General features: G+C 38.7%; 1 protein-coding gene, 1 long non-coding RNA gene and 1 pseudogene across 6 annotated transcripts in view; 1 reads left to right on the plus strand and 2 right to left on the minus strand.

The window, feature by feature from the left end:
- Positions 1–4,434: 4,434 nt before the first annotated feature.
- LOC131810460 (spindle and kinetochore-associated protein 2-like) lies at positions 4,435–4,799 on the minus strand (annotated as a pseudogene).
- Positions 4,800–8,953: 4,154 nt separating this feature from the next.
- Positions 8,954–12,759, minus strand: LOC131810063 (uncharacterized). The gene is made up of 3 exons (XR_009345388.1): positions 12,496–12,759; positions 12,195–12,229; positions 8,954–10,442 (listed from the first exon to the last, which is right to left on the minus strand). It is a non-coding gene; the product is annotated as an uncharacterized LOC131810063 (long non-coding RNA).
- Positions 12,760–12,967: 208 nt separating this feature from the next.
- Positions 12,968–26,267, plus strand: part of ARNT (aryl hydrocarbon receptor nuclear translocator) — a 72,052-nt gene continuing 58,752 nt past the window's right edge. For 4 of the 5 annotated variants that reach the window (XM_059138226.1, XM_059138225.1, XM_059138227.1 and 1 more), the window contains exons 1-2: positions 12,968–13,156; positions 24,533–24,646. In XM_059138226.1, coding sequence (XP_058994209.1) covers positions 13,132–13,156; positions 24,533–24,646 — 139 coding nt within the window. In that variant the 5' untranslated portion in view covers positions 12,968–13,131. The remainder of the gene's footprint in view (positions 13,157–24,532; positions 24,647–26,267) is intronic. The other variant, XM_059138229.1, reaches the window with a different exon arrangement.

Here is a 26,267-nt window from a genome sequence, read left to right on the forward strand (position 1 = left end):
TGTGATGTATGCTCAAATTTGAGAACTATTTGTCAACAAGATAATGAAGCTTTAAAATCTCTTTTCCTGGAAAAAATCTTAAATTTATTTAGGGGTGCCTGGGTGGCTCAGTTGGTTAAGTGACTGCTTTCGGCTCAGGTCATGATCCCTGAGTTCTGGAATCGAGTCCCGCATCGGGCTCCTGCTCCGTGGGGAATTTGCATCTTCCTCTGACCTTCTCCCCTCTCCTGCTTTTTCTTTCTCCCTTCCAACTAACTAAATAAAAAACTTAAAAAAAAATAAAAAAAAATAGGGGCACCTGGGTGGGTCAGTGGGTTAAAGCCTCTGCCTTCGGCTCGGATCCCAGGATCCTGGGATGGAGCCCTGTGTTGGGCTCTCTGCTCAGCAGGGAGCCTGCTTCCTCCTTCCTCTCTCTCTGCCTACTTGTGATCTCTGTCTGTCAAATAAATAAATGAAATCTTTAAAAATAAATAAATAAATAAAATAAAAAAATAAAAAAAAAGAGTTTACTTAGAACATTTGAATCAGAAAAGTCAAAACTATTTCACTTAGTATTAGGTATTATACATGCTCACATATACCTTGAATGCAAAACTTATCACCATTTCCTCTAAGGTTTTTTTGTTTTTGCTTTTAAAGGATTTCATTTATTTATTATGAGAGAGACACTGGGAGAGCATAGAGGGAGAGTGGGAAGAAGAAGCAGACTCCTGGTGAGCAAAGAGCTCGAAGTCAAGCACCTGGCTTGATCCCAGGACCCCAAGATCATGATCCGAGCCAAATGCAGAAGCTTAACCTACTGAGCCAACCAGATGCCCATCCTCTAAGGTTTTATGCAGTTCCAAAAAAAAAAAAAAAATTCTATGGGACACCTGCATGCCAAGGTAGGTGCACACACACTCTTTTCTGTCTGTATGTACAATATGCTTTATAAATATACAAAATAGTTCTGGAGAGATATAACCCAGGGCTCTAAGATGGGGAATTGAGTGTCTCAAACTATACCATGTACATATTAACTACTCAAAACATTTTTTTGAATTTAGATACATTTTCAAAATATTATCACACTTTTAAAAAGTAACTCTCCTAGGGACGCCTGGGTGGCTCAGTTGGTTAAGCGGCTGCCTTCTGCCCAGGTCATGATCCCAGCGTCCTGGGATCGAGTCTCACATCGGGCTCCTTGCTCGGCAGGGAGCCTGCTTCTCCCTCTGCCTGCCTCTCTGTCTGCCTGTGCTTGCTCGCTTTCTCTCCCTCTATCACTGGCAAATAAATAAATTAAAAAAAAAAAAAAAAGTTCTGTGGGGCTTTAAAAAAAAAAAAAAAAGTAACTCTCCTAAAAGAGGTTCTATAGTTAATAATTTTTTCCTCATGCCTGTTATATATCACTGTACTAGATGCTGGGGACAGAATGGAGAATGAAGTATGGTTCCAGTTCTCACTTTCATCTTCCCAAATAATACGAAATGTAGCAATTTAAATATATTTTCAGTTTCTTAATTTCTAAATTTCTCTTGCCCCTGAGCATACAATCACAAATTCCATGGTAGGGAAAACTAAAGTCTGAAGCAAAACCAGGCTTTGGGGCCCATTATAACAGCTACTGTTTGTTTAGTGATGAATCTTAAAATTGTTTTATACTTCTTTTTTTGTGTGTGTTTTATACTTCTGTTTTACATAATTATAGAGGTAATATAAAGTCATAGCACATTAAAATTACAGAACTATGAAAAGGTAGAAATCTCCTATTAATCCCACTCTTCAGAGATAAACTATTAACAGTTTGGTGGATTTCTCCAACTCTAATTTATATATTTAGTATAATTATTATTATTTATAAGATAATACTTATTTTAAAAAAATATTTTATTTATTTATTTGACACAGAGAGAGAGAGAGAGATCACAAGTAGGCAGAGAGGCAGGCAGAGAGAAAGAGAGGGGGAAGCAGGCTCCCTGCTGAGGAGAGAGCCTGATGCGGGGGCTCGATCCCAGGACCCTGAGATCATGACCTGAGCCAAAGGCAGAGGCTTAACCCACTGAGCCACCCAGGTGCTCCAGACAATACTTATTTTATGCTTTTTTCATTTAATAGTATGCCTTGGACATCATCCCATTTTAATACCTTTAGATCCGCTTCATTCATTTTAATGGCTGCTAAGTATGCAAGTTCTCCATTATGTACATATCCCTGATTTATTTTCACTATTAGTCTGCATTTGGGTTGTTTAAAATTTCTTAATAGTGTACCAACATTGCAATGGCTAACCTTGCACATATTTCTCTGAGCATTTGTGAAAAAGTTTTTGTGACATAAATGCCTCAGAATATTAAAAATATAAATGCTGGGTTGTAGGATATAAACAGGTAGAATTTTAATAGGTACTGCCAAATTACACATTAAAAAGGTTACTGCAATGTGCAAACTAGGTATGAAAGTGCCTGTTTTTTCATAGTGCCGCCAATACGTTACTCTCAATCTTTAAAGTATTGGTCCAGTTAGTAGGTAAAAATAACATCTCAGTTTTTAAGAACTTGCATTTCCCTAATTGCTATGGTATTTGAGTTTTTATTGTTTGTATATCTTACTCAGATTTCCTATACCTATACTATGCCTTCTATTTCATAGGGCTATTCATCTTTTATTTGTTTGTTTGTTTTTAAAAGATTTTATTTAGGGGACGCCTGGGTGGCTCAGTTGGTTAAGCAGCTGCCTTCAGCTCAGGTCATGATCCCAGCGTGCTGGGATTGAGTCCCACATTGGGCTTCTTGCTCGGCAGGGAGCCTGCTTCTCCCTCTGCCTCTGCCTGCCATTCTGTCTGCCTGTGCTCTCTCTCTCTGATGAATAAATAAAATCTTTAAAAAAAAAAAAAAGATTTTATTTAGTTATTTGAGAGAGAGCACAAGCCGGGGGAGGGACAGAGGGAAAGGGAGAAACAGGCTTCCTGCTGAGCAGGGAGCCCAATGTGGGACTTGATCCTAGGACTCTAAGATCATGTCCTGAGTGGAAGGCAGACACTTAACCGACTGAGCCACAAAGGCGTCCTAACAATATATTTTTACTTATAATTTTTTTGGATACATATTCTCATTTCCCATCCTTTGCTACTCCCACTCCTTCACTTTTGAAGCTGCTGTCAACATCAGCTTCCAGAATTTAACCTCTCTCCTCAGCCCAACAAACTCCTTCTAGCTTCTCTTGTTTCCCTGTCTCATCTCCTTCTTCTGGGGCTCTAGAATCTTCCATCTCAAGATACTAATCTAATTTGTCAATCAGTACTCCAATTCTGGGTAATTCCTCTGCTTACTTTCTTTCCTCTAGCTTCTGGGTGTTGGCAGAGAAATGCTCCGTAGTTTCATGAACATTTATACCTTTTTCTTCATACAATTTTAGTCACACACTTCCCCAAATTACGCACATCTCTAAAGCTAGAACCAACACCATCTCTACCTCTTGTTCGTAGCAGTTTGACTTATTATTATTCTTTGAGAATCAAAGCCACTGCACGTGAGTTGTCAGCTTCTCCCTCTTCCACTTCAAAATGTCTATACACATTTTCTCTAAAAAGGTGCCTTGATTTTTCTGAGAGTAATACTTCCACACACAGCCCTAACTTGTTTCCTTGTCTCCCCCAGCACCAGTCTTACTTGTTTTCTTGGGCATATATATTTTCTTCATCTTTAATTTGCCACTTTCACAAGACATAATTTTCTATTCCTACCCCATCCTACCTCGCCTCCCAGGTACCATTTGATTAGTTTTTCTTCATTGCCATGTTTCTTGAAAAAGTGTCATATGCTAACTATCTGCCTATATTTACTCACTTTCTATACGTTCCTCACTCACTTGAACCATGGTTTCCACTCCATCTACTCTCCTTAGATTTGTTTCTCATCTCTGAACATGTGCTGCTGCCCAAACTCTTTTATCTTGAAACTCTATTGGCTTATATTGTCCTGCTCTTTCCAGACTCCGTCTTCTTTCTTCCATCATCTGAAACAGATATTTTTCTCTCTCTTTTCTATCCTTTAATTTCTGAAGCATGTCCATTCACATTTGACTGACTGATAGTACATAAATATTCTTTTACAATAGGTCAGAACATCTATGTTATCCCAGTTACACAAAAACAGATGCAAAATAGCGTTAAGAAACTTCCTTGCCTGAAATTATAAGACTAAGTATGTGTGCATATATTTTAAAAATCCCTTGATTCCCATTCCATCTTTTTGGCTGAACTTTATTAATTAATATCTTCCCTTTCTATACGGCTCTCTTTTGTGAAAGGTATCAACTACCTAATCACTCAAGCCAAATCGCCTTCTCCTTTGCCATCCCCCCACCTCTAGTCATTAAGTGCTAACAAGACACCTTCCTAAATTTTTCTGGAGTGGATCTCTTCTCCATGAGAGTTCTCTTTTGCAAGTCTATTCTTCATAAGTTTGATGTGTGAGACTTTAATTGCTCTGCTGCAGTTTTCTCTTCTTTAGTCCATGGTGATAGCCCCAGGTCTGGTTGCTTTGTAGTGTTGTGTTATGGTCATTAAGAACAGTAGCACAAACACAGCTCTTAGTCTCTTTCTGCTTGACAGCAATTGGTTTAACGTGTGCTTGCAAAGCTTGATATTGAGACTTTATTGCTAACAATTCTTTTAAGAGTATAGAGGGATTTTTCTTGCCTGTTGAATCAGGATGATTAGTCTTGATTTCATATTCCAGTCTGTACTGAATATAATCCAGATCAGAGTCAGCTTTCTGGAACATAAGTTCCATCTTATTGATCTCTGCTTCCATCTTGAATAGTTGACTTTTCTCAGACGCCTGAAACAGGTATTTCATGAAGCATTCTTTGCGTCCTTTTGCTTATCTCTTTTAACTAAGGTGCTGTCATTTTCTGCAACTACAGTCTCTTGCACTAATGCATAACTTTAGGTCTAGATCCCAATCTCTCTTTTGGGAAGATGCCCTATGATTTCATATGCTTAATAAGCATTTTTACCTGGAAGTCCCAACCAACCAATTCAACAAATAAATTTCAACCAAAGAAACCTGAACTTCCAGTTAGGAAAAGACATTAGGGTTCAAAGCCGATGGCTAAGAAAGAATTCTTGAGATGTCTTTGGTGGAAAAGGTGATTTTATTAAACCATGGGGATAGGACCTGTGGGCAGAAAAATCTACACCAGGGTCATGAGGAGTGGCCTATTATAAACTTTCACACTGGGAGGGGGTTAGGGAGAATGTGAGTCTCTAAAGAATTTTGGAAGGAAGGTTTCCAGGACTTTTAGGGGGCTAGCTATTGTTTGGAAAAGGTCATTTTTTACTGTCTAGTAAAACCCAAGTCATGAGACCCTTCAGATGTATATTGGTGGGTCATATACTTGGGGGATGATTGCCAATATGTATCTTGGCGGGTAGAGATAAAGGAAGTTTCCACAGTAATTTTTATATGTTAAGGTAGACTTACAGGATCTTGGGGGTTGGGCTAAGATGGCCTTTCACCCTTAGCAAACTATTAGTAAAGTATTAGCAAAGTATTAGCATGGAGGCAGCTGAGTTCCTAGAATAAAGTCACTCTGACTATTTCAAGGACTTGTCGATGGGCTGTAGGCAATAAGAAAATTTAATAAATTTTCTTCTGCCTCTGTTTCCTGCATCACCAGTCTCTGATATTGAGATCATCCAAAAGCTTTCTTTGACATCACCACTTCCTTTCACTCCCTATGCATAGAATCCCATGGCAAACCTTATTTTGTCACAACAGTATTTATGGCAATCATTATCTTTTCAGCTTCACTGACCTATGTCTCATCCTTGTAATTGTTTCCCTGGATTTCTTTTTTTTTTTTTTTAAAGATTTTATTTATTTATTTGAAAGAGATCACAAGTAGGCAGAGAGGCGGGAGGGGGCGGTGGGGGGAGCAGGCTCCCTGCTGAGCAGGGCTCGATCCCAGGACCCCGAGATCACAACCTGAGCCGAAGGCAGAGGCCCACTGAGCCACCCAGGGGCCCCTCCCCTGGATTTCTGTAGTAGTTATTTACCTAAGTGGATTTTCTGTTTCTAGTCTCTGCCCACCCCCCCAAATAATCTGGATTACTCTTCCTTAAAATTTTAACCTCCAGGAATAGGGTTTCTGGATAAAGGATGATCTTTTAATTTTTAAAAATTTTTAAATATTTTATTTATGAGATAGAGCGAGAGAGAGAGAGAGAGAGAGAGAGAGAGCAAAAGCAGGGGAGCATTAGGTAGAGGGAGAAACAGGCTCTCCATTGAGCAGAGAGCCTACTGCAGGGCTCTACCCCAGGGTTCTGGCATCATGATCTGAGCCCAAGGCAGATGCTTAACCAACTAAGCCATTCAGGTGTCCCAAAAGATGACTTTTTAAAAAATATAAATATTTCCTATGCAATATTTAGAGCATACTTATACTAAAAAAGTCATTTGTTATTTATCTGAAGTTTAAGTTGACTGGCCAGCCTGTTTTTGTGTGTGTGTGTGTGTGTGTTTTGTTTTGTTTTTGTTTTTTTAAGATTTATTTATTTGTCAGAGATAGAGAAAGTGAGAGAGAGGCAGGCAGAAGGAGAAGCAGGTGCCTCGCTGGGCAAGAAGCTTGATGTGGGGGGCGCCTGGGTGGCTCAGTCGTCAAGTGTCTGCCTTTAGCTCAGATTGTGATCCCAGCATCATCCTGGGATGGAGCCCTGCGTCAGGCTCCGTCCTTGGTAGGGAGCCACCTGGGTGGCTCAGTCGGTTGAACATCTACCTTCAGCTCAGGTCATGACCTGCGGTCATGCTGAAGGTAGATGCTCAACCGACTGAGCCACCCAGGTGACCCACAGTAGGTCATTTCTTAACCAGCTTTTAAATTTTCATTTCTATTAAAATTAGAAAATCTGAATTTGTCAGGTACTGCAGTGGGTGATGGCTACCACTCATTCAGATAATTTCTGAAGAGCTGGATCTAACATGGACCTAGAATTATAGAGTTTTTAATTGAAGGTGGCTTTCAGTAGTTTGTTAGATCTTATGCAGAGGGCATACAGCAACCTCTAAAGTTGAATGTTTCAACGTGGGAGAGAGCAGGCATTGTATGCTGTTGCAAGGGTTGCATTCAACTCTGAAAGTATTTTTTCCCCATTCGACTGTAACAGTTTGATGTGGTTCAAAATACGTTCAATAACGTGTCATGCCTTTTTTTTCTTCTGATGAAGAAACAAAATTATCGTGTATTGAGAAATAATAAACTCTTCACAGTCAAGGCATTTGCATAATAGTCTGGTTTTCTTAGAAAATCCTGATACTTTGTTCTTAAGATTAAAAATTGTGGCATTTATCAGAATTGGCAGCCCAAAAGAAAAGTTCTCTCCTGACCTGTATCATGGCGGTCTGAACCCCCAGAAATTGTGCCAAAGAGTTTAGAAAACAAATAAGCAAAGTAAGCACATAGAGCAAACTTCAGGAAACTATTTTGGATTGTAAAGGAGGATAAATTTAATGTTCAAACGATCTGATAAAGTATTCATTTGGAAACAAAAAAAATCAGGTCACTTAGGACTTGAAGTAATAAATTCAAGCTAATAAAAATAATGAAAACAGGGCTCAGATAAATGTACTTGAAAAAAAGGTTTTTGTTAGTATTATCTTATGGGAGAAAAGGGATTTTCTTTAAAAAAAAAAGATTTTATTTATGTATTTGTCAGAGAGAGAAAGAGAGAGGGCACAAGCAGGGGGAGTGGTAGGCAGAGGGAGAAGCAGGCTCCCCACTGAGCAAGGAGTCCCATGCAGGACTTGATCCTAGGATGCTAGGATCATGACCTGAGCATCCTGAAAGGGCATCTTTTACTTCAGTCATTATTCAAAAATTTGTGAAAACATCTTCCACATTACTTATCTCACTTCACTACAGAAAAAGCTCTCTTCTAATATTTACCTATTTCTTCTCAGAGATTATGCTTATTGGCTATTATTTTACTATATTTACAGTTTGTATTAACTTGTTCTATGCTTTATCAGAATCAGGAGGAATGCTATTTGGCTACCAACTGTTCTTTGAATAAAACAGAAAGTGGACTGACATTTTGTTTATTATAGGAATAATGACCTTTCTACACTGAAGGTTACAGCTCCTTCAGTGCTGATCCCAAGATATCTTTTTCAGACTTTCTCATACCTCACAAAATAATTTTTTTATTTTTATTTATTTATTTTTAAAGATTTTATTTATTTATTTGACAGAGAGAGACCACAAATAGGCAGAGTGGCAGGCTGAGAGAGGGGAGAGGCCGGCTCCTTGCTGAGCAGACAGCCTGATGTGGGGCTTGATCCCAGGACCCAGAGATCATGACCTGAGCCGAAGGCAGAGGCTTAACCCACTGAGCCACACAGGCACCTCCCCAAAAGAGTTATTTATTATTATTATGTTTTTATTTTTTAAATATTTTATTTATTTATTTGACAGAGATAGGCAGAGAGGCAGGCAGAGAGAGAGGAGGAAGCAGGTTCCCCGCAGAGCAGAGAGCCCAATGTGGGACTCGATCCCAGGACTCTGGGATCATGACCTGAGCTGAAGGCAGAGGCTTTAACCCACTGAGCCACCCAGGCGCCCCTCAAAATAATTATTTTTTAAATGAATTTTTTTCTGAATGAAAATGTCCTGTTCTGCAACTTCAATTTTTTTTTTTTTACTGTGCCAATATTTTTATTTCTCTTAGCATTCTCCCAACCTACATATAATTTTTACCTTTTGAAATATCAAAAAAATCTTAGTGGAAAGTAAGTGTTTTTCCCATTTAGACTGCAATTTGTTGCCTCAGAACTAAGTGTAGGTAATGGCTTTCTGTGTATCCTTCCAAAAGTTTTTTTTCTTATCTTTATTATGACATATATCATACTATAGCAATAGATTTTTACTTTATTTTTAAACAAATTTTTATTTATTTTTGAATTCCACTATATTTCAGGTATATAAGATAGTAATTCAACAATTCTTTTTTTTAAGGTTTGACACATCATTTTATTGTACACCATTTTCTAGCAAAAAAGAGTATAAGAATAAATACTTAAGTAGCATAGACAATCAGAACAATTAAACAGTAACACAAGAAAGGAAAAATGAATCACAATTCTGAATTGGTCACAACTGCATTTTTTGTTAAAACAAGTTGAGTTAAAATTTTCCAATTTTTGCATATCTTATATAGTGAGTTCCTCTAAAGCAGTCCTTTTAAAAAGTATATACATATTAATAGAATATTTTAGTCTTTTTTCAACTTTATTTTTATTAACATATAATGTATTATTTGTTTCAGGGGTATAGGTCTGTGATTCATCAGTCTTACAAAATACACAGCACTCACCATAACAACATATCCTCCCCAATGTCCATCACCCAGCCACCCCATCCCTTCAACCCCCCCATCGCCCTCCACTGCAGCAACCCTCAGTTTGTTTCCTGAGATTAAGAGTCTCTTATGGTTTGTCTCCCTCTCTGGTTTCTTCTTGTTTCATTTTTTCCTCTCTTCCCCTATGATCCTCCGCCTTGTTTCTCAAATTCCACGTATCGGTGAGATCATAAGATAATTGTCTTTCTCTGATTGACTTATTTCGCTTAGCATAATACCCTCTAGTTCCATGCACGTCATTGTAAATGTAAGATTATCATTTTTCTTGGTGGCTGCATAATACTCATATGCGCGCACGTGTGCGCACACACACATGCATACCCCATATCTTCTTTATCCATTTATCTGTTGATGGACATCTGGGCTCTTTCCATAGTTCGGCTATTGTGGACTTTGCTACTATAAACATTGGGGTGGAAGATGCCCCTTTGGATTACATTTGTATCTTTGGGGTAAATACCCAAGTAGTGCAATTGCTAGGTCATAGGGTAACTCTATTTTCAACTTTTTGAGGAACCTCCATGCTGTTTTCCAGAGTGGCTGCACCATCTTGTATTACCACCAACAGTTTAAGAGGGTTCCCCTTTTTCTGCATCCTCGTCAACATCTGTAATTTCCTGACATATTAATTTTAGCCCTTCCGACTGGTGTGAGTTGGTATCTCACTGTGGTAGTGATCACCACAGTAAGTGTACTTTTAATCCTCTTCACCTATTTCACTCATTTCTCTACCTTCCACCCCAACCTCCCTTCTGGCAACCACCAGTTTGTTCTGTATATTTTAAGAGTCTGATTTTTTTGTCTCTTTTTTTCATTGTTCATTTGTTACTTAAATTCCACATACGAGTGAAATCATATAGTATTTGTCTTTGACTGACTTATTTTATTTCATTTAGAATTTTACCCTCTAGATCCACCTATGCAAATGGCAAGATTTCATTCTTTTTTAAAGGTGAGTAATATTCCATTGTATACCACATCTTTATCCATTCATCTGTTGTTGAATATTTGAGTTGCTTCTGTATCTTGGCTATTGCAAATAATGCTGCATTAAACACAGAAGTGTATATATCTTTTAGAATTAGTGTAGCTTCAATTTTGAATGATAAGCCAAACAAGAAGTTTCTGGGCATTTTTCCTTATGTACTGCATATATGCTATGAAATGATTCATATTATGTGCCTCAGTGGTGTCCAACTGTTCGGAAGTACAGGGCTAATATTGCCTTTTTGTGTTGCATACTATGCATGATTTTATGTGGTATTTGATCAGGGATTTTTGCCAGTAGCTTGTTATACTTTCTCCAAGCAAAACATCTGTAGCTAGTTATACAAGCGTCACTGAAACAAAAATGAGTTTTGCCATTTTTTTAACCAGGGATGTTACTTGATATTTTTTTAATCCACAAATTCATTCATTTCATACTGGAAAACATTATTTTACATTCATTCTAGAAAAATACATTTTACAAGGCAATGAGGTTATTATGTTTAGTTCAAAAATGACTTGTAAGCTTTGATGGCTTTTTGAGTCACTGTTTGGCAAAAGTTCCTAACAGCCAAGGGCAGTGAACTGATAGATTACTGGTCCAATAAAATCCAATTTTTAGATGTCCATAGTTGTATTTTTCTTCTTCCCTTCCTTTTTTTTTTTTTTTTTTTATTTTATTTATTTCCCTGAGATAGAAAGAGAGCAGCATGAGCCAGGGAGAGGCAGAGAGAAAAGGAGATGCAGGCTCTCCACTGAGCAGGGAGCCTAACATGAGGCTGGATCCCAGGACCCTGAGATCATGACCTGAGCAGAAAGGAAGACGCTTAACTGCTTAACCAATGAAGTTATCCAGGTGTCCCACAGATAGTCATAGTTCTATTTTCTACTTATATATATATATATTTTTAAAGATTTTATTTATTTATTTGACAGAGAGAAATCACAAGTAGGCAGAGAGACAGGCAGAGAGAGAGGAGGAAGCAGGCTCCCCGCTGAGCAGAGAGCCCGATGCGGGACTCGATCCCAGGACCCTGAGATCATGACCTGAGCCGAAGGCAGAGGCTTAAACCACTGAGCCACCCAGGCGCCCCTCTACTTACATTTTTATTTATTCATTTATTTATCACTGCTTGGATTAACTTATGTAAAGGAACAAAACTTGCAGTCTATATCTGAACTGTAGTCTTGTTTAATAGCTAGCTACCTTTACCACACAATTTTGAATTGAAATTGTTACATCACTACTCCTTATGTGTCAGCTTACTCCTTTTTTTTTTTTTTTTTAAGATTTTATTTATTCATCTGACAGATAGAGATCACAAGTAGGTACAGGCAGGCAGCCAAAGAGGAAGGGAAGCAGGCTCTCTGCCTAGGACCCTGAGATTATGACTTGAGCCAAAGGCAGAGGCTTAACCCACTGAGCCACCCAGGTGTCCCAGCAAACTTCTTTTGAGTGGATAATTTTTCTTTTTTGATGAACAGGAAATACAACACAACAAAATAGCAACAAAGTGCAAAATAATTTTAACAATGTAAACAATAATATACAAATTATGTTAAAATATCTCAATAGAGATAAATTGTACTGTTAAATAATGAGAGAAAAGGATCAATGTAATCTTTGTAGTCCATATGTAACCTATAAGAATGTGAATATGCTCAATAGTGTAATGGAATTTGTTAAAATTTGATTTAAATTTATATTAAATAATTTGAGAAATACATGTAAAGGTGGCAGTATCTTGTAGTGTTAAAACTTGTTCCTAGAGTCAGAGTTCTTCAGTTTGCATCGCACGCCATTACTTACCAGTTATCACTTGCTTAATCTCTTTGTTTTCTTATCTGCAAAATGGAAAATAGTAATAGAATCTACATTACGTGTTGTGATGATTAAATGAGTAAACACACAAGACAGTTTGGGTAGCGTCTGGCTCGAATGCTTAGTGCTTCCTATTATTAAAAAATCTGTTCAGTCCTCATCTTATCACTTTCCTACTAAAAACCCATCATTATGTCCCTATCATTGACCAAAGGAAGTCATCCCACTCTTCATCAAAATACCTGCTTCATACATTGCCTTCTGTTTTGGCTGTCGGTATCTCCCTCACCTTAAGCGCCCAGATTGTTTTCCACGACTGAATTCCATACCAGGCACTCAAAAATTAGTTATTGAGTTTTTTTTCACCAGGGACAAAGGTCCTGAAAGGAAGACCAAATTCTAGAAAGGATTACAAATCACTGTGTAAAGTTGAAGCATTAGAGCACCTAAAGAGGATTTACTCGTCCGCACAGTTAGTTGTGAGCCCGGGGAATCCACCACCTACCCGAGATTTTTAGTAAAATTTTTTTCACTTACGTCACTCGATCACTGACCTTTGACGCACAGGAGGCGGGATTAGAGAGACAGCTGGACTTCTTTTTTGCCCGCCCTCCTCCAATGGACCGGCGGGCACAGTGGCTAGCCCAACCTCTTGGCATTTTCATTGGTCAGTTTCTCAGAGCAGGAGGGCTGAGGTGTGGGTGGGGAATGACTCCACCCACTCTATGGGCGGGGTCAACCCTCCGTAGGGGCTGGGGCCGGTGGGGGGGGGGGTTGCCACAGCCGCCATCTTTGATTCCGCAGTGGCGGCGGCGGCAGCGGGGCGCCGCATCTGGGGAGTGGCTCTCCCCTCCCCCTCCCCCGGTTCGGTGGCGACGGCTCCTCCCACTGGGGGGGTGGCGCGACGGCAGTGGCATCTACGGCCATGGCGGCGACTGCTGCTAACCCCGGTGAGTAGACTAAGGACTAGGGCGCCTCTAAAGGAGGAGGGGCTGAGAGGGTTGGCAGCTGAGGAGACCCAGGGCTCCTGGGCAGTAGTTGGGGCTGAGGGCGCTAGGACGAACGGGGGTGGCCAGAGGGTTGTGGGGGAGGGGAGGGACGGTTGGGGGGAGGGGCCGACCCTAGGGAACTGGGGAGACCCGAGGTGGAGGGAGGGAGAGGGCTGGAGGAAGTTCCTTGGGGTGAGTTCTGTTGGAGCGGCTCCCGAAGCTGGGCTTGGCCTGCCTCCACTCCACTGGCGGCTTTCTGATGTGTGATGTGGTCCTCTTTCAACTCTGCCCACTGGAGCTGCTTGTTGCAGAATAACTGGGCAGAATGGCTCGTCTTACTTTAAAAGTAATTTGGATTTATAAACACTGAACCATGTTGCTCTTCGAAACGTTTAAACGTGTAAATAAAAATCTTTGAGTATATACTTAGTTTTTCTAGACTGCCCACCCCCCCCCCCCGCCGCCGCTATCCTTTGAAACTGGCGTTTTATTAAGTTCCTATAGTGTCTTCAGCTGCTGAGGACAGAAGTTTATGTAATGGTTGGTGTTCAAGGCAGATCTTACCAACAGCTAGCATCCAGAACCCGAGGTTTAAATCTTGTTGGGTGTAGATCGAGGCAGTTCCCATTCTTTAAGAAAAGTTCAGGGGGCGCCTGGGTGGCTCAGTCGGTTAAGGGGTTAAACGTCTGTCTTGTCAGGTCGTGATCCCAGGGTCCTGGGTTCCAGCCCTGGTCGGGCTCCCTGCTCAGCGGGGAGCCTGCTTCTCCCTCTCCCTGTGCCTGCCACTCCCCCTGCTTGTGCGTTCTCTCTGTCAAATAAATAAATAAATAAACAAAATCTTTAAAAAAATTAAAGGGTTGAGGGTTCTTTTGAAAGAAGAGTCAGTTTCATGTCATTTTTCAGTGAACATCTCTTCAAAAGGGGGAGCTTGGTTATTAAAAAATCTAGCCAGTCATGTCTAAGCAATGGAGTGGAGTGTATTGAGGCAGGTCTAAACAGATCAGGTCTCCAAATTCCTAGCCCCAGTCCTCTTTCCACTATATTACAGTTACTTCTCCCTGGGAAGTTCATTTTAGAGATCCTAGTTTACGTTCTTGCGAAATAAAATCCTTTTCCAGAAATCCCTATCTTTGATAGGCTTAAAAAAGAACCCAGAGGTTGGGGCTGAATTACTTGAAAATACGGCAGTGAAAGGGACTCACTGGGGTTCCCATATTGAAGCTGAAATTGGATTTTTTTTCCATGTCTCTGAAATGAGTATAATTTAAGGTACCCAAGTTTTGCTATAACAGTTGAATCCCTATGAAATTTAGTGTCTTTACTACCCTGTTTCTGGTAACAGAGCTATTTAAGGAAGTTAATTAGTCACATGTCAACATATTATAAAATCTTTCAAACTTTTTTAGAGGAAAAGATAAAATTAATGGCTCAGGTTTTATTGTAGGAAGTGCTGATGATGGAATAAAATTGGAAAGATGCTATTAGTACAGCAAACCGGACCTTGTAGTAAAATAATCTATGTGTTAATACTGGGGAGTAAATAAACATGATTTTAAACTGATAACACATTGCAAAATAGTTACATAACCCTAGTCAAGTTGCAAAGCATTTCTCTTATTAAGAGGTGGCCTGGGTAAACAAGATTAGTGAATATTTCGGAAGCTTTTTTCCAGCAGTGTGGGTGGGGCTGCTTTATTTTGTTTTTTTCAACAACAGTGACCAGAATGACAGTTTCTTGACCACATTTTATTACTTGATTCCTATCAGCTGAAATCTGAACCAGAAAATGGTGTTTATTTGTATAGAATCCTTGCTGATGAAGCATTTGATTTTATTATCCTTCGACATTCTGTGCCTGCAATTTTTAGATCTCCTTTTTGATGTTGAAAAATTGTCACATCTCTTCCAAGTTACTGATACAACATTTAATTATCTGGTTATTAAATTAGAAAAGGTGCTTTTTCCCTTAATTTTTTTTCTTTTGCCTCTTTATAGAAAATGGAAGCAATCACAGATGCATTGTGGACTTTTATAGCCTCTTGGGTTTTGGGAAATGTGGACTATGAATGGAGGGTCATGGGATGGAAATACACTGTGCTCAGTGAAAAGAAAGAAAATGTTTTTGGCGTGCCTGGGTAGTGCAGTTGGTTGAGCCTTGGACTCTTGCTGAGATCATGATCTCAGGGTCCTGGGATAAAGCTCCCAGCAGGGTCTGCCCTCAGTGGGAGTCTGCTTGAGAGTCCCTCTCTTTCTCTCCCTTTGCCCCAGCCCCCACCTGCTAGCTGCATGCTTGCAAACTCTCTCTCTGAAATAAATAAATAAATCTTAAAAAAAGAAGGTAAATGCTTTTCAGGTCAGAATTCTTTGTTGCATTGTCAGACATTTCCTTAGAGCCATTTTAGGGATTAGAGACATACCTAATTCTTTGAGGTTTTTTTTGTTTTTTGTTTTTTTTGCTGGTTAAGAGTTCCTATTGTTCTTACTAATTCTATTTTCACAAATGTCTGCAAAAGATTTTTGTAATCATTATTTAACTTTTCTCTCTAAGCTCCATTTAAGGTAATCTTCAGTGTTAATAATAATGCTTTATGATCATGTTAATTGTACATAGAGTGTGATTTAGAGAGTGTGGTGGCCCAGGCTAGTAGGGGGTAGAGACAATTTGATTGTTGGCAATCTGTCTACACAGTCAACTTTTTATTTTACATTTTTAAATTTTTTATTTTATTTTTATTTTTGAGAGAGAATGGGGACGGGACAGAGGGAGAAGGAGAAACTGCCAAGCAGGCTCCATGTCCAGTGCACAGAGCCCGACTTGGGGCTCCATCTCAGGACCCTGAGATTGTGACCTGAGTTGAAATCAAGAGTTGAATGTTTAACCAACTGATGCACTGAGGCACCTGTTTTCTTTATTTATTTTAAAGAGAGAGTGTACATGCTCACATGCATGTGTAGGGGGAAGGGCAGAGAGAGGGAGAGAGAATTTCAAGCAGACTCTACACTGAGCTCATCCTGAGGCTGGATCTCCTGACCAGCCTGAGCTGAAATCAAGAGTCTGATGCTCAACTGACTGAGCCACCCAGCTGCTCCCATAGTCAATATTCTTAATCATTAAAGTATAAGATTTTCCACTCTTAGAGTCACTGCCTACTGCAATGTAGTATGATAAAGATGACAAATATCTTTTGAGGAGGAGGAGGGTGGGATATGGTGAAATACCATATCTGGGCAGCTCAGGAGGGCATAAAGGCTTAGATGGAGCGGTGAGTGCAAGGTGTTGAAAAAAGAACTGGAAGAGTGTTGCAGTCCCTAAAAGCTTTTCTCTGAGTTACTGTGGGTTTTTTTTTGATATATTTTTTTCAAGATTTTATTTATTTATTTGTCAGAGAGAGAGAGAGAGAGAGAACGCGCGCGCCTGCACAAGAACAGGTAGAGTGGCAGGCAGAGGTGGAGAGAGAAGCAGGCTCCCTGCCGATCAAGGAGCCCAATGTGGGACTTGATCCCAGGACCCTAGGATAATGACCTGAACTGAAGGCAGCAGCTTAACTGACTGAGCCACCCAGGCGTCCCTACTGTGTTTTTTACTCATAGTTGTTTTTCAGCTCTTTATTTTTTAAAGACTTTATTTTTAAGTAATCTTTACACCCAATGTGGGGCTCGACCTCATAATCCCAAGGTCAAGAGTTGCATACTCCACCAGCTCCAACACCTGGCAACGCCAGCCAGGTGTTCTGTTTTCAGTTATTTATTTATTTAAGATTTTATTTATCTGAGAGAGAGAGAGAAAATGAGCCGGCGGGGGTGGGGGAGAAGGGGGCGTGGGGGCAGAGGGAGAGGGAGAAGCAGATTCACCCACCCCCGACCTGGCCGGCAGAACAGGTTGCCCAGTGAGGGACTCAATCCCAGGACCCCAGGATCATGACCTGAGCTGGAAGGCAGACATTTAACTGACCAATCTACCCAGGTGGCTGCCCTTGTTTCTCAGCTGGTTAAATACTTTTTAGGCTTCTTATTGAAATTTGTCTCTCAGTTCTCCATACTCCATAATTGTGCCTTTTTTTTTTTTTTTAATTTTATTTGTTTGTTTGAAAGAGAGAGCGCACGTGAAAGGAGAGAGGTCAGGGGGAGAAGCAGACTCCCCACGGAGCAGGGAGCCCAGTGTGGAACTCGATCCTGTTTGGACTCCAGGATCATGACCTGAGCCGAAGGCAGTCACTCAACCAACTGAGCCACCGAGGCGTCCACACAATTGTGCCTTTTAGATAAGCCTCATGGAGATGCTGCTCTGCTTATTTTTAATTTTTTTTCACTGACTCTTCTTTCTTTGTTTCTTTTGCCTGCTCATTTTCTTTTTCTTGCCCATTATACTTCTTTTCTAGTCTCATTGCTGGGGCTAGAGCTTATAACTATTAAGCTTCCTTCATTTCTATTTGCCCAGCTACTTTCCTACCTTAAGTATTTGTTTGCTAACTACTATATCCCATTCCCTTATTTTTCTTACGTGTATTAAATATTCTCAAAAAAAAATTCTCTAAAATTATCGTTCCTGACTTCTCTCATAGCTTCTTTCCTATATTTTCATCTATTTTCTTTTAAGATTTTATTTATTTATTTGATAGAGAGAGAGAGACAGCGACAGTATGAACACAGGCAGGGACAGTGGGCGAGGGAAAGCAGGCTCCCACCTCCACAGTAGGGAGGCTGGTGTGGGGCTAGATCTGAGGAACCTGGGACCATGACCCTAGCTGAAGGCAGTAGCTTAATGACTGAGCCACCCAGGTGCCCCTATTTTCATCTATTTAAAACACATCTCTATTTGAATAATCTTTAACATACAATTTATATATATGCTCACCAGTATTTCCTTCAAATCTTCTACCCTTCCTAACTTTTCTGTATCTTCCATGATTATCACAGTTTTTTCAGTTCCCCAGGCTAAGCAACTGGAAGTGTTTGGATTCTTTCATGTATTTATCTGATTGGTTATCAGATAGCCCCCCCCTCAAAAAAACCCCCATATATATATTTAAACATAAAAAATGTTTTGATTATGTAAAAGTGTATATTTAAGATAGATATGTTTAAACATATATATTTAAAGTTATTTTAATCAAATTGTATATACATATATTTATTTGAAGAGTTAATTTTACATGATTTCTTACAAAAACGATAGTCCTCCACTCTGTACTCTCAGTTTCTTCTCGGTAACAACCATTTTTATCTCTTTTAACTTTTTTGTTCTTGTTTGAATAAAATGTTCGAGAAGTTTAAGACATGAGTTTTCAAATTGAAGGGGACAGACTAGTGAATGAAAACACAACCCACATCAAGGCACAATATCATGAGATTTCAGCATCAGATACAAGGAGTATCCTGTAAGCTACAAAGAAAAAAATTGATCACTCCTCAGAAGAATCTGGAATCAGACTGATCATGCTTCTTACTAGTCACACTGGAAAGTAGAAGGCAATGGAGCAATGCCTTCAGAATTCATAAGGAAAATAATTTCCAACTTAGAATTGCAGACGTAGGCAAACTATTGGTTAGTGAAATATAAGAAAGATATTTTCATATATCCAAGGTCTCCCTTACACTCTTTTTCAAGAACTTAGTAGAGGATGTGCTTCACCAGTAATCCAAGAAAGAGAAAACATGGAATATAGGCAAAGCAGTACAGCAAAGGAAGAGGAAAGCATCCATTTTGCATTCATTGCTGTTAGTTTCCCTGTTTTCAGTATGGTAGCCTCACTTTCAGCTTTGCCTGGTGTTCCCTAGACCAGGCAACATAGATAGAAAAGAAGATTTATATTCTCCAAAGAATAAAGCAGTCTTTTAATGGGGGAGTGAGGCAATTTCCCTGCTAGAAGGACTAGGGAGAGGATCTGAAAACCTGCCTGCTGCTTAAACAGTTGTTGAACCAGTTCTTTTTATTTTAGCTTTCATTCACACATACCCCCTCCTCTGCACCTAGAATTACCAATTCCTGAGACTTTGGGGGATTCTGACATAAATTGTGGTGGTTTTCTGCTTTTTCTCCTGCTGGCTTAGGATTCAGTTCTTGTGGATCTATCAAGGCAATGGTCCCAGTTTCCAAAAATTTGTTGCTCTTTTCTTCCATTTTTTTGTGTCAATGGACTTTATGTCTTAAATAAAATTGTTTTTCTCCTTTATATAATTTCAGGGGATGGGGAGTAAAAGTAGAGGTATGCATTTACCCCATTATTTTTCTTCAGAAGTGGCATAGTTTAAAATTTTAGAGGTTCTTTTAACCTTTTCATCCTGCTGTTGTACTATGCCTTTATCACCTCATTTTTGGTTAGTATAATTCATCTCCCTACTTCTATTACTTCAAACTTTAAATCTGTCGTATTAATCTTTTAATTTACCTTTTCGTCTTGTCATTCTGATTTAAAAATGTATCTTATCTTTTGGTTGCTTGTTGAATCAAATCTAAGATTTCATCTTGTCATCGAAGACCTTCTCACACTTGACATTTTATTTTTTCCCCCAAATACAGACTCTGTGCTCTATATAGGCCTGACAGCTCTTCACGCATATTTTCATACCTTCCTTTAGGATTTGCTTATGTCCTTTGTGTGGAATGCCTTTTTCCACTCCTTTACTTTTTTTGAGGCTCAGCTTAATTTGAAACTTTTCTGGCTGGTGGCTGTGTTTTCTTTACTATTTCCTTCTTATTGAGCACCTTCTCTGTGCTATGGACTATGCCACATCTTAATTTAAACCATCTCAGAATCAACTTTTCTTTCTCTTAATTCCTCTAATTCATAGATTCTATATAAACCTATTACTAAAAGCGTGAACTTCTTTTTTAATTGTAGACTTTGCTTTTTTTAGGGAAGTTACATGTAATCACTATTTAAATTTTATAGGACAAAATAGAAAAAGTATTAACAATAACAAAAATATATTCAGTCTTACTAATAACAGATAAATGAACATTAATGATAATTTTATACCTAGAAAATTGGCAAAAATTTGAAGGATTGCTACTTCTCAGTGCTGGTGGACATATGGATAATTTGATATGGTTGATGAGCCTCTTAATTGGCATAGCTTTCTTAGAGTATAATGGGCAAAGTTTTAAATATGTTCCCTTGGGTGCCTGGGTGGCTCAGTGGGTTAAGCCGCTGCCTTCGGCTCAGGTCATGATCTCAGGATCCTGGGATCGAGTCCCGCATCGGGCTCTCTGCTCAGCAGGGAGCCTGCTTCCTTCTCTCTCTCTCTGCCTGCCTCTCAGTGTACTTGTGATTTCTCTCTGTCAAATAAATAAATAAAATCTTTAAAAAAAAAATATGTTCCCTTATCATTTTCAGAAATATATTACTATAGAAATACTGGTACCATACAGAAAAATACACAATGTTGTTCTTTGAAACATTATTTATGATACTGATTGTTTGAATATCATAAATATATACATTTGTACTATGGAGTACTATATAACAATTAAAAAGGTTGAACTAACTCTATTTGACATGACATACCTTCCAAATTTATTGTTATATGGAAAAAACAAAACATTCAGAATAAATATAACATGATCACTTTCTTATGTAAAAATTGCCTTCTGTAAAAATTACCAAAAAACCTTTCTTATGTAAAAATTACCAGAAAACCTTTGATATATGGTGTATAGAAAAAGATATGGAAAGGTTATATCAAAATGTTAATAGCAGTTACCCTAGGGGGAAGGTGAGATTGGAGTTTGTGTGTAGAGGATTTTACTTTTGATTGTTTGCTTCTGTAAGATTGTTGAATATTTTTAGAGACTTTTATTTTTGTTTTTCTGTATATCCATATTTTAATATATTGCTTTTTCATGAAAAAAATTAATAGTAAAATCAATTAACATTTTGGTTTGTGATTTATTTTTGTAAAGCTACTATTTAAGGAGTACTTACAGTATTTCAGGTGCTATGGTAAGTACTTTTCACATGCAATATCTAATATAATCTTCCAAAAAAGTTGGTACTATTATTACCTACATTTTACAGGTAAACTCAGAGAGATTAAGTCAAATAGATGGTAGGTGGCAACCCCAGGATTGGAATCCTGTTTTATCTAATTTTAAAGCTTAAGCTTTGTTCTCTCAAATTTTCAATGTATGTACCCCCCACATTTTCTTTTTTAAAAATTTGGATCTTGCATTTCCCAGTATAAAGGTGATACATGCTTAATGTAAAAGACAAAATAATAAGGATATATAGAAAATCAAATGTAGAAGTCTCTATATGCCATCTGAGAGATAACTACTGTCAGTTTATTGTGTTACATTTGCTCACTCCATTCTAGCCATGATGTCATCCACACTATTTCTAGAACTTAACAGGCATGTTCTCACCTCTGGATCTTTGCACTGTGCCTAGAATGCCTTTCCCCCAGATACCTGCATGGCTTATTGCCTTATCTCCTTTTCTTATCTCTTGTCTCCTATTCCTATCTCCTTTTACCTTTTCAGTGATGTCTTTCCTCACTATCTAAAATTGCTATCCTCCTGTCCTTCAACTTTTATATACTTTCTTTTCCCCCTAAGGAGCGGGAGAGAGAATCTCAAGCAGACTCAGAGCCGAGCATGGACCTGATGCAGGGCTCCATCTCAGAACCCTGAGATCATGATCTGAGCTGAAAACAAGAGTCGGACACTTAACCTACTGAGCCACCCAGCCGCCCCTAACCATTATATACTTGTGATTTGACTTCCTGTAGTTTTTTTTCCCTCCACATTTATTACTATATAACGTATTATTAGGTTGAATCATTTGAAATTTGATATCCATTTTTTACCTATAAAATGTCACTTTCATATTGTTATTCCAGTTTATATTTAAGTTATTTTTCTTGTTGGTCTCTCTCTCCCACTGGCATGTAAAGTTTGTAAAGGTTAGGATCTTTGTCTTTTCTATTTATTGCTTTATCTCTAGGATCTGGTAGTGCCAGCATATAGTAGGCATGCAATTAATACTAAATGAATTCTTCCAGACTTGGGTTATGCATATAAACTTTATTTATTTTTTAAAAAATCTTATTTATTTATTTGTCAGAAACAGAGCACAAGCAGGGAGAATGGCAGGCAGAAAGAGAAGCAGGCTCTTCACTGAGCAGGGAGCCCTATGTGGGACTCAGTCCCAGAACCCTGGGATCATGACCTGAGTTGAAGGCAGATGCTCAGCTGCCTGAGCCACCCAGGCATCCCACATACAAGCTTTGAAAAAGAAATGTATTTTATATTTTTTTTCTGTAGCTTGTTCCATAATTATATATGATAGATAACTTTCCATTTCCATGATATAGATTCACCTCAAAATTTTTCTGATACATTTTTTTCCATTGTGGCAAAATGCACAATACATAAAATTTGCCATTTTAACATTTTTAAGTGTACAGTTCAGTGGCCTTAGGATATTCACAGTGTTGTGCAGCCATCATCACCACACATCTCCAAAACTTTTCATCTTGCAAAACTGAAACTCTGTACTCAGTAAATAATAACTCCCCATTCTCCAAATCCCCCAGTGCCTGGATACAACCATTCTATACTCTGTCTCAATCAATTTGACTTTTCTAGGTACCTCATTTAAGTAGAGTCATATAGTATTTCTCCTTTTGTGACTAGCTTATTTTGCTTAGCTAGTACCTTTGAGGTTCATCTGTATTGTATGTTACTGCAGAATTCCCTTTTTTAAAAGGCCAAAGGGTATTCCACTGGATGTATATTCCCCAATTTTTTATCCATTTATCTGTCAGTGGACACTTGGCTTGCTTCTACCTCTTGGTTATTGTGAATAATTCTGCTGTGGATGTTGTCTAAGTATCTCTTTGAGACTCTGCTTTCAATTCTTTTGAGTATATATCCAGAATTAGAATTGCTAGATCATAAAATAGTTCTGTTTCTAATTTTTTTAGGACTCTCTATACTGTTTTCCATAGTGGCTCTGCCAATTCATTTTCCCACCAACAGAGTACAAGCGTTCCATTTTTCCCACATCCTCACGATACTTCTTTTTTTTTTTTTTTAAGATTGTTTATTTGAGAGAGAGAGATAGCACCTGCTGGGGGGTGGGTGGGGAGAGGGAGATGCAGGCTCCCTGCAGGGTTCCATTCCAGGACCCCAGGATCATAACCTTAACCAAAGGCAAACAGCTGCTTAACCAACTGAAACATCCAGGTACCCCAATACTTGTTATTTTTTAATTTATTAAAGTTTTAAGTGTGCTCTATGGCCAGCATGGGGCCAGAACTCACAACTTCAAGATCAAGAGTCATATGTTCTACCAACTGAGCCAGCCAGGCACTCATTTATTTTTCATTATTTAAAAAATTTTTAAATTAATTTTAAAAAATTTTTGATGGTTGCTGTCATAGTGGGTGTAAGGTAATATCTCTTAGTTTTGATTTGCATTTCTTCAGTGATTTGTGGTGGTTGAACATCTTTTCATATGCTAATTGGCTATTTGTGTATCTTTGAAGAAATGTCTATTCAAGTCTTTTGGACATTTTAAAATCAGGTTATGTTTTTTGTTGTAGAGTTCTCTCAAATAAATAAAATCTTAAAAAAATTAAAAAACACATCCAAAGTTCATATTTTAGACATTAAGAATATAATGAATAATTCATCTCAAGGTTTCTTTTTGAACATTTTATTACCCAAAATTACAAAAAAAAGATTTTTATTAATTTATTTATTTGAGAGGGAGAGGATAAGTGTGAATCAGGGGAGGGGCAGAGGGAGACAAGAATCTTAAGCAGTGCAGGGCTTGTTCTGACTCACGACCCTGAGATCATGACCTGAGCCAAAATCAAGAGTCAGCTAGATGCTTAACCACTGAGCTAACCAGGCCTCCCGTCCAACTTTTAATGCTTTCTTTATCATTCCTGTTTTCCTTCGTTGTGTTTTCAGTGACTTAATTTTGTATGATTTCTCCTATTTCAGGAAAGGAAGTTACATTTAGAGGTAGCTTTTTCGTAAATCTGGGATATTATGTTGACTAACTGAAATATGTTATATTTACTGCTTTTCTGTAATTTCTGTGAAATTTTTTTTTGTTATTTCTTTTATTTGACTGATGTACATTTTTCCATTTCTGAGATGTAAAGTGAACAAATAATTAGAGAATGTAGAATAGGAAAAGGAGAGAAGCCACCCACAAATCTGAGAGAATTAGAAAGGTAGATATTTGGGTTGGAATTGACGAAAAAGCTGTTCAGAGCTGAAGGGAGGTCCTTAGTTTCTAACAGAAATTTCCTGAAGGCTCTATTAATACAAGGGTCAGGTTATGGAAAAATTCCCTAATTGCACAAAACCCTATTATGCAGGAGAAATGGGCTGTGGGGGCAGCCGGTCTGCATCAGGGATGGCTGGGCTGGAGGCCACGGCTCGGACCCAGGACCTGGAGGTAGGAGCAGGCTGGAAGAACTCTAGAGGCAGAGGTTAGTGCATTTACCCAAATCCCTGGCTTTCCATTCAGTCTCTGGGATGTGGGTGCTTTCCTCAGGCAAGGCCATGCAATTGTGATTTTAATAGAAGGTACTTGATTTCAGTGCAATAAGAATACTCCCTAACTGTGCTACTCTAAGTACTTCCATTTGAAAGGAGCTAATATTAGTGATTAATATCCAAAATATATTAAAGGAATCATATATCATTATTATATTAGTTTCCCAGGCCTGCTGTGACAAATTAACAAACTGGGTGATTTAAAACAACAGAAATGTATTCTTTCACAGTTCTGGAGGCTCAGAATCTGAAATGAAGATGTTGGCAGCTTTAATTCCTTGTGGAGGTTCTGAGAGAGAAAATGTTTCCCTATTCTTTAGCTTGTACATGTCACTCTAGTATCTGTGTCTCTGTATCCAATGTGTCTCTCCTTCCTCTTACAAAGAAAGCTGACAGAGATACCTGGGTGGTGCAGTGGGTTGAGTGTCCCACTCTTAGTTTCTGCTCAGATCCTGATCTCAGTGCTGAGTGCTAGCTGGCTTGAGACTGTCTCTCCTCTCCCTTTCCCCTTCCTCTTGATCTGCATGTGCCCAATCGCTCTCAAATCTCAAAAAAAGAAAAAAAAAAAAAGAGCAGGCATTGGATTTATAACCCACCCTAACCCATTATGACTTCAGTCTTAGCTAATTATATATTCGGTGACCCTATTTCCAAGTAAGATCACAATATGAGATTCTGTGTGGACATGTATTTTTATATTATATTATTCAGTCTAGTGCAGTTATAGAGTAGGGTTTATTCCAGGAACTCAAAGATGGTTCCAGCTGAGAAAACTTATAATTCATGCCATCAACAAACTAAAAGAAAAAAATAATTATATTAATAAATGCTTTACAAACATATTTGTTTCAGATTTTAAGGAGCGCCTGGGTGGCTCAGTGGGTTAAAGCCTCTGCCTCTGGCTCAGGTCATGGTCTCAGGGTCCTGGGGTTGAGTCCCTCATTGGGCTCTCTGCTCAGCAGGGAGCCTGCTTCCCCCCTCTCCTTCTGCCTGCCTCTTTGCCTGCTCGTGATCTCCCTGTCTCTGTCAAATAAGTAAATAATCTTTAAAAAAAAAATAAAAAGTACATTCCTGATTTAGTGGTGGGTGGAGAGGCAGAGAGAGAAGCAGACTCCCATTAAGCTCAGAGCATGATGCAGGTCTTGATCCCAGAAGTCCAAGATCTTGACCTGAGCCAGAGTCAGGTGCCCAAGTGCCCCGAGTTTTTAAAAAAACTTCCAAACTGTTTTTTGAAGTGTCTTTGCTGTATTACATCTACCAGCAATGTATTAAGTGATCTACTTTTTCTGCATCCTTCCCAGCATTTGTTATTTTAATTAATTAATTAAATGTTAGCTATTTTGATAGGTATGTAGTACATCTCAATGTAGCTTGAAGTTGCATTTCACTCATGGCTAATGATGTTGACCATGTTTTCATATGCTTATTTACCATTTTTATATCTTCGGTGAACTGTCTCTTCATGTCTTGCCCCTGTTTTAGTCCGACTGCTTTTTTTTTTTTGACAGACACTGTGAGAGAGGGAACACAATCAGGGGGAGTGGGAGAGGGAGA

This window comes from Mustela lutreola, chromosome 10, assembly GCF_030435805.1.
Source record: "Mustela lutreola isolate mMusLut2 chromosome 10, mMusLut2.pri, whole genome shotgun sequence".
NCBI lineage: Eukaryota > Metazoa > Chordata > Mammalia > Carnivora > Mustelidae > Mustela > Mustela lutreola.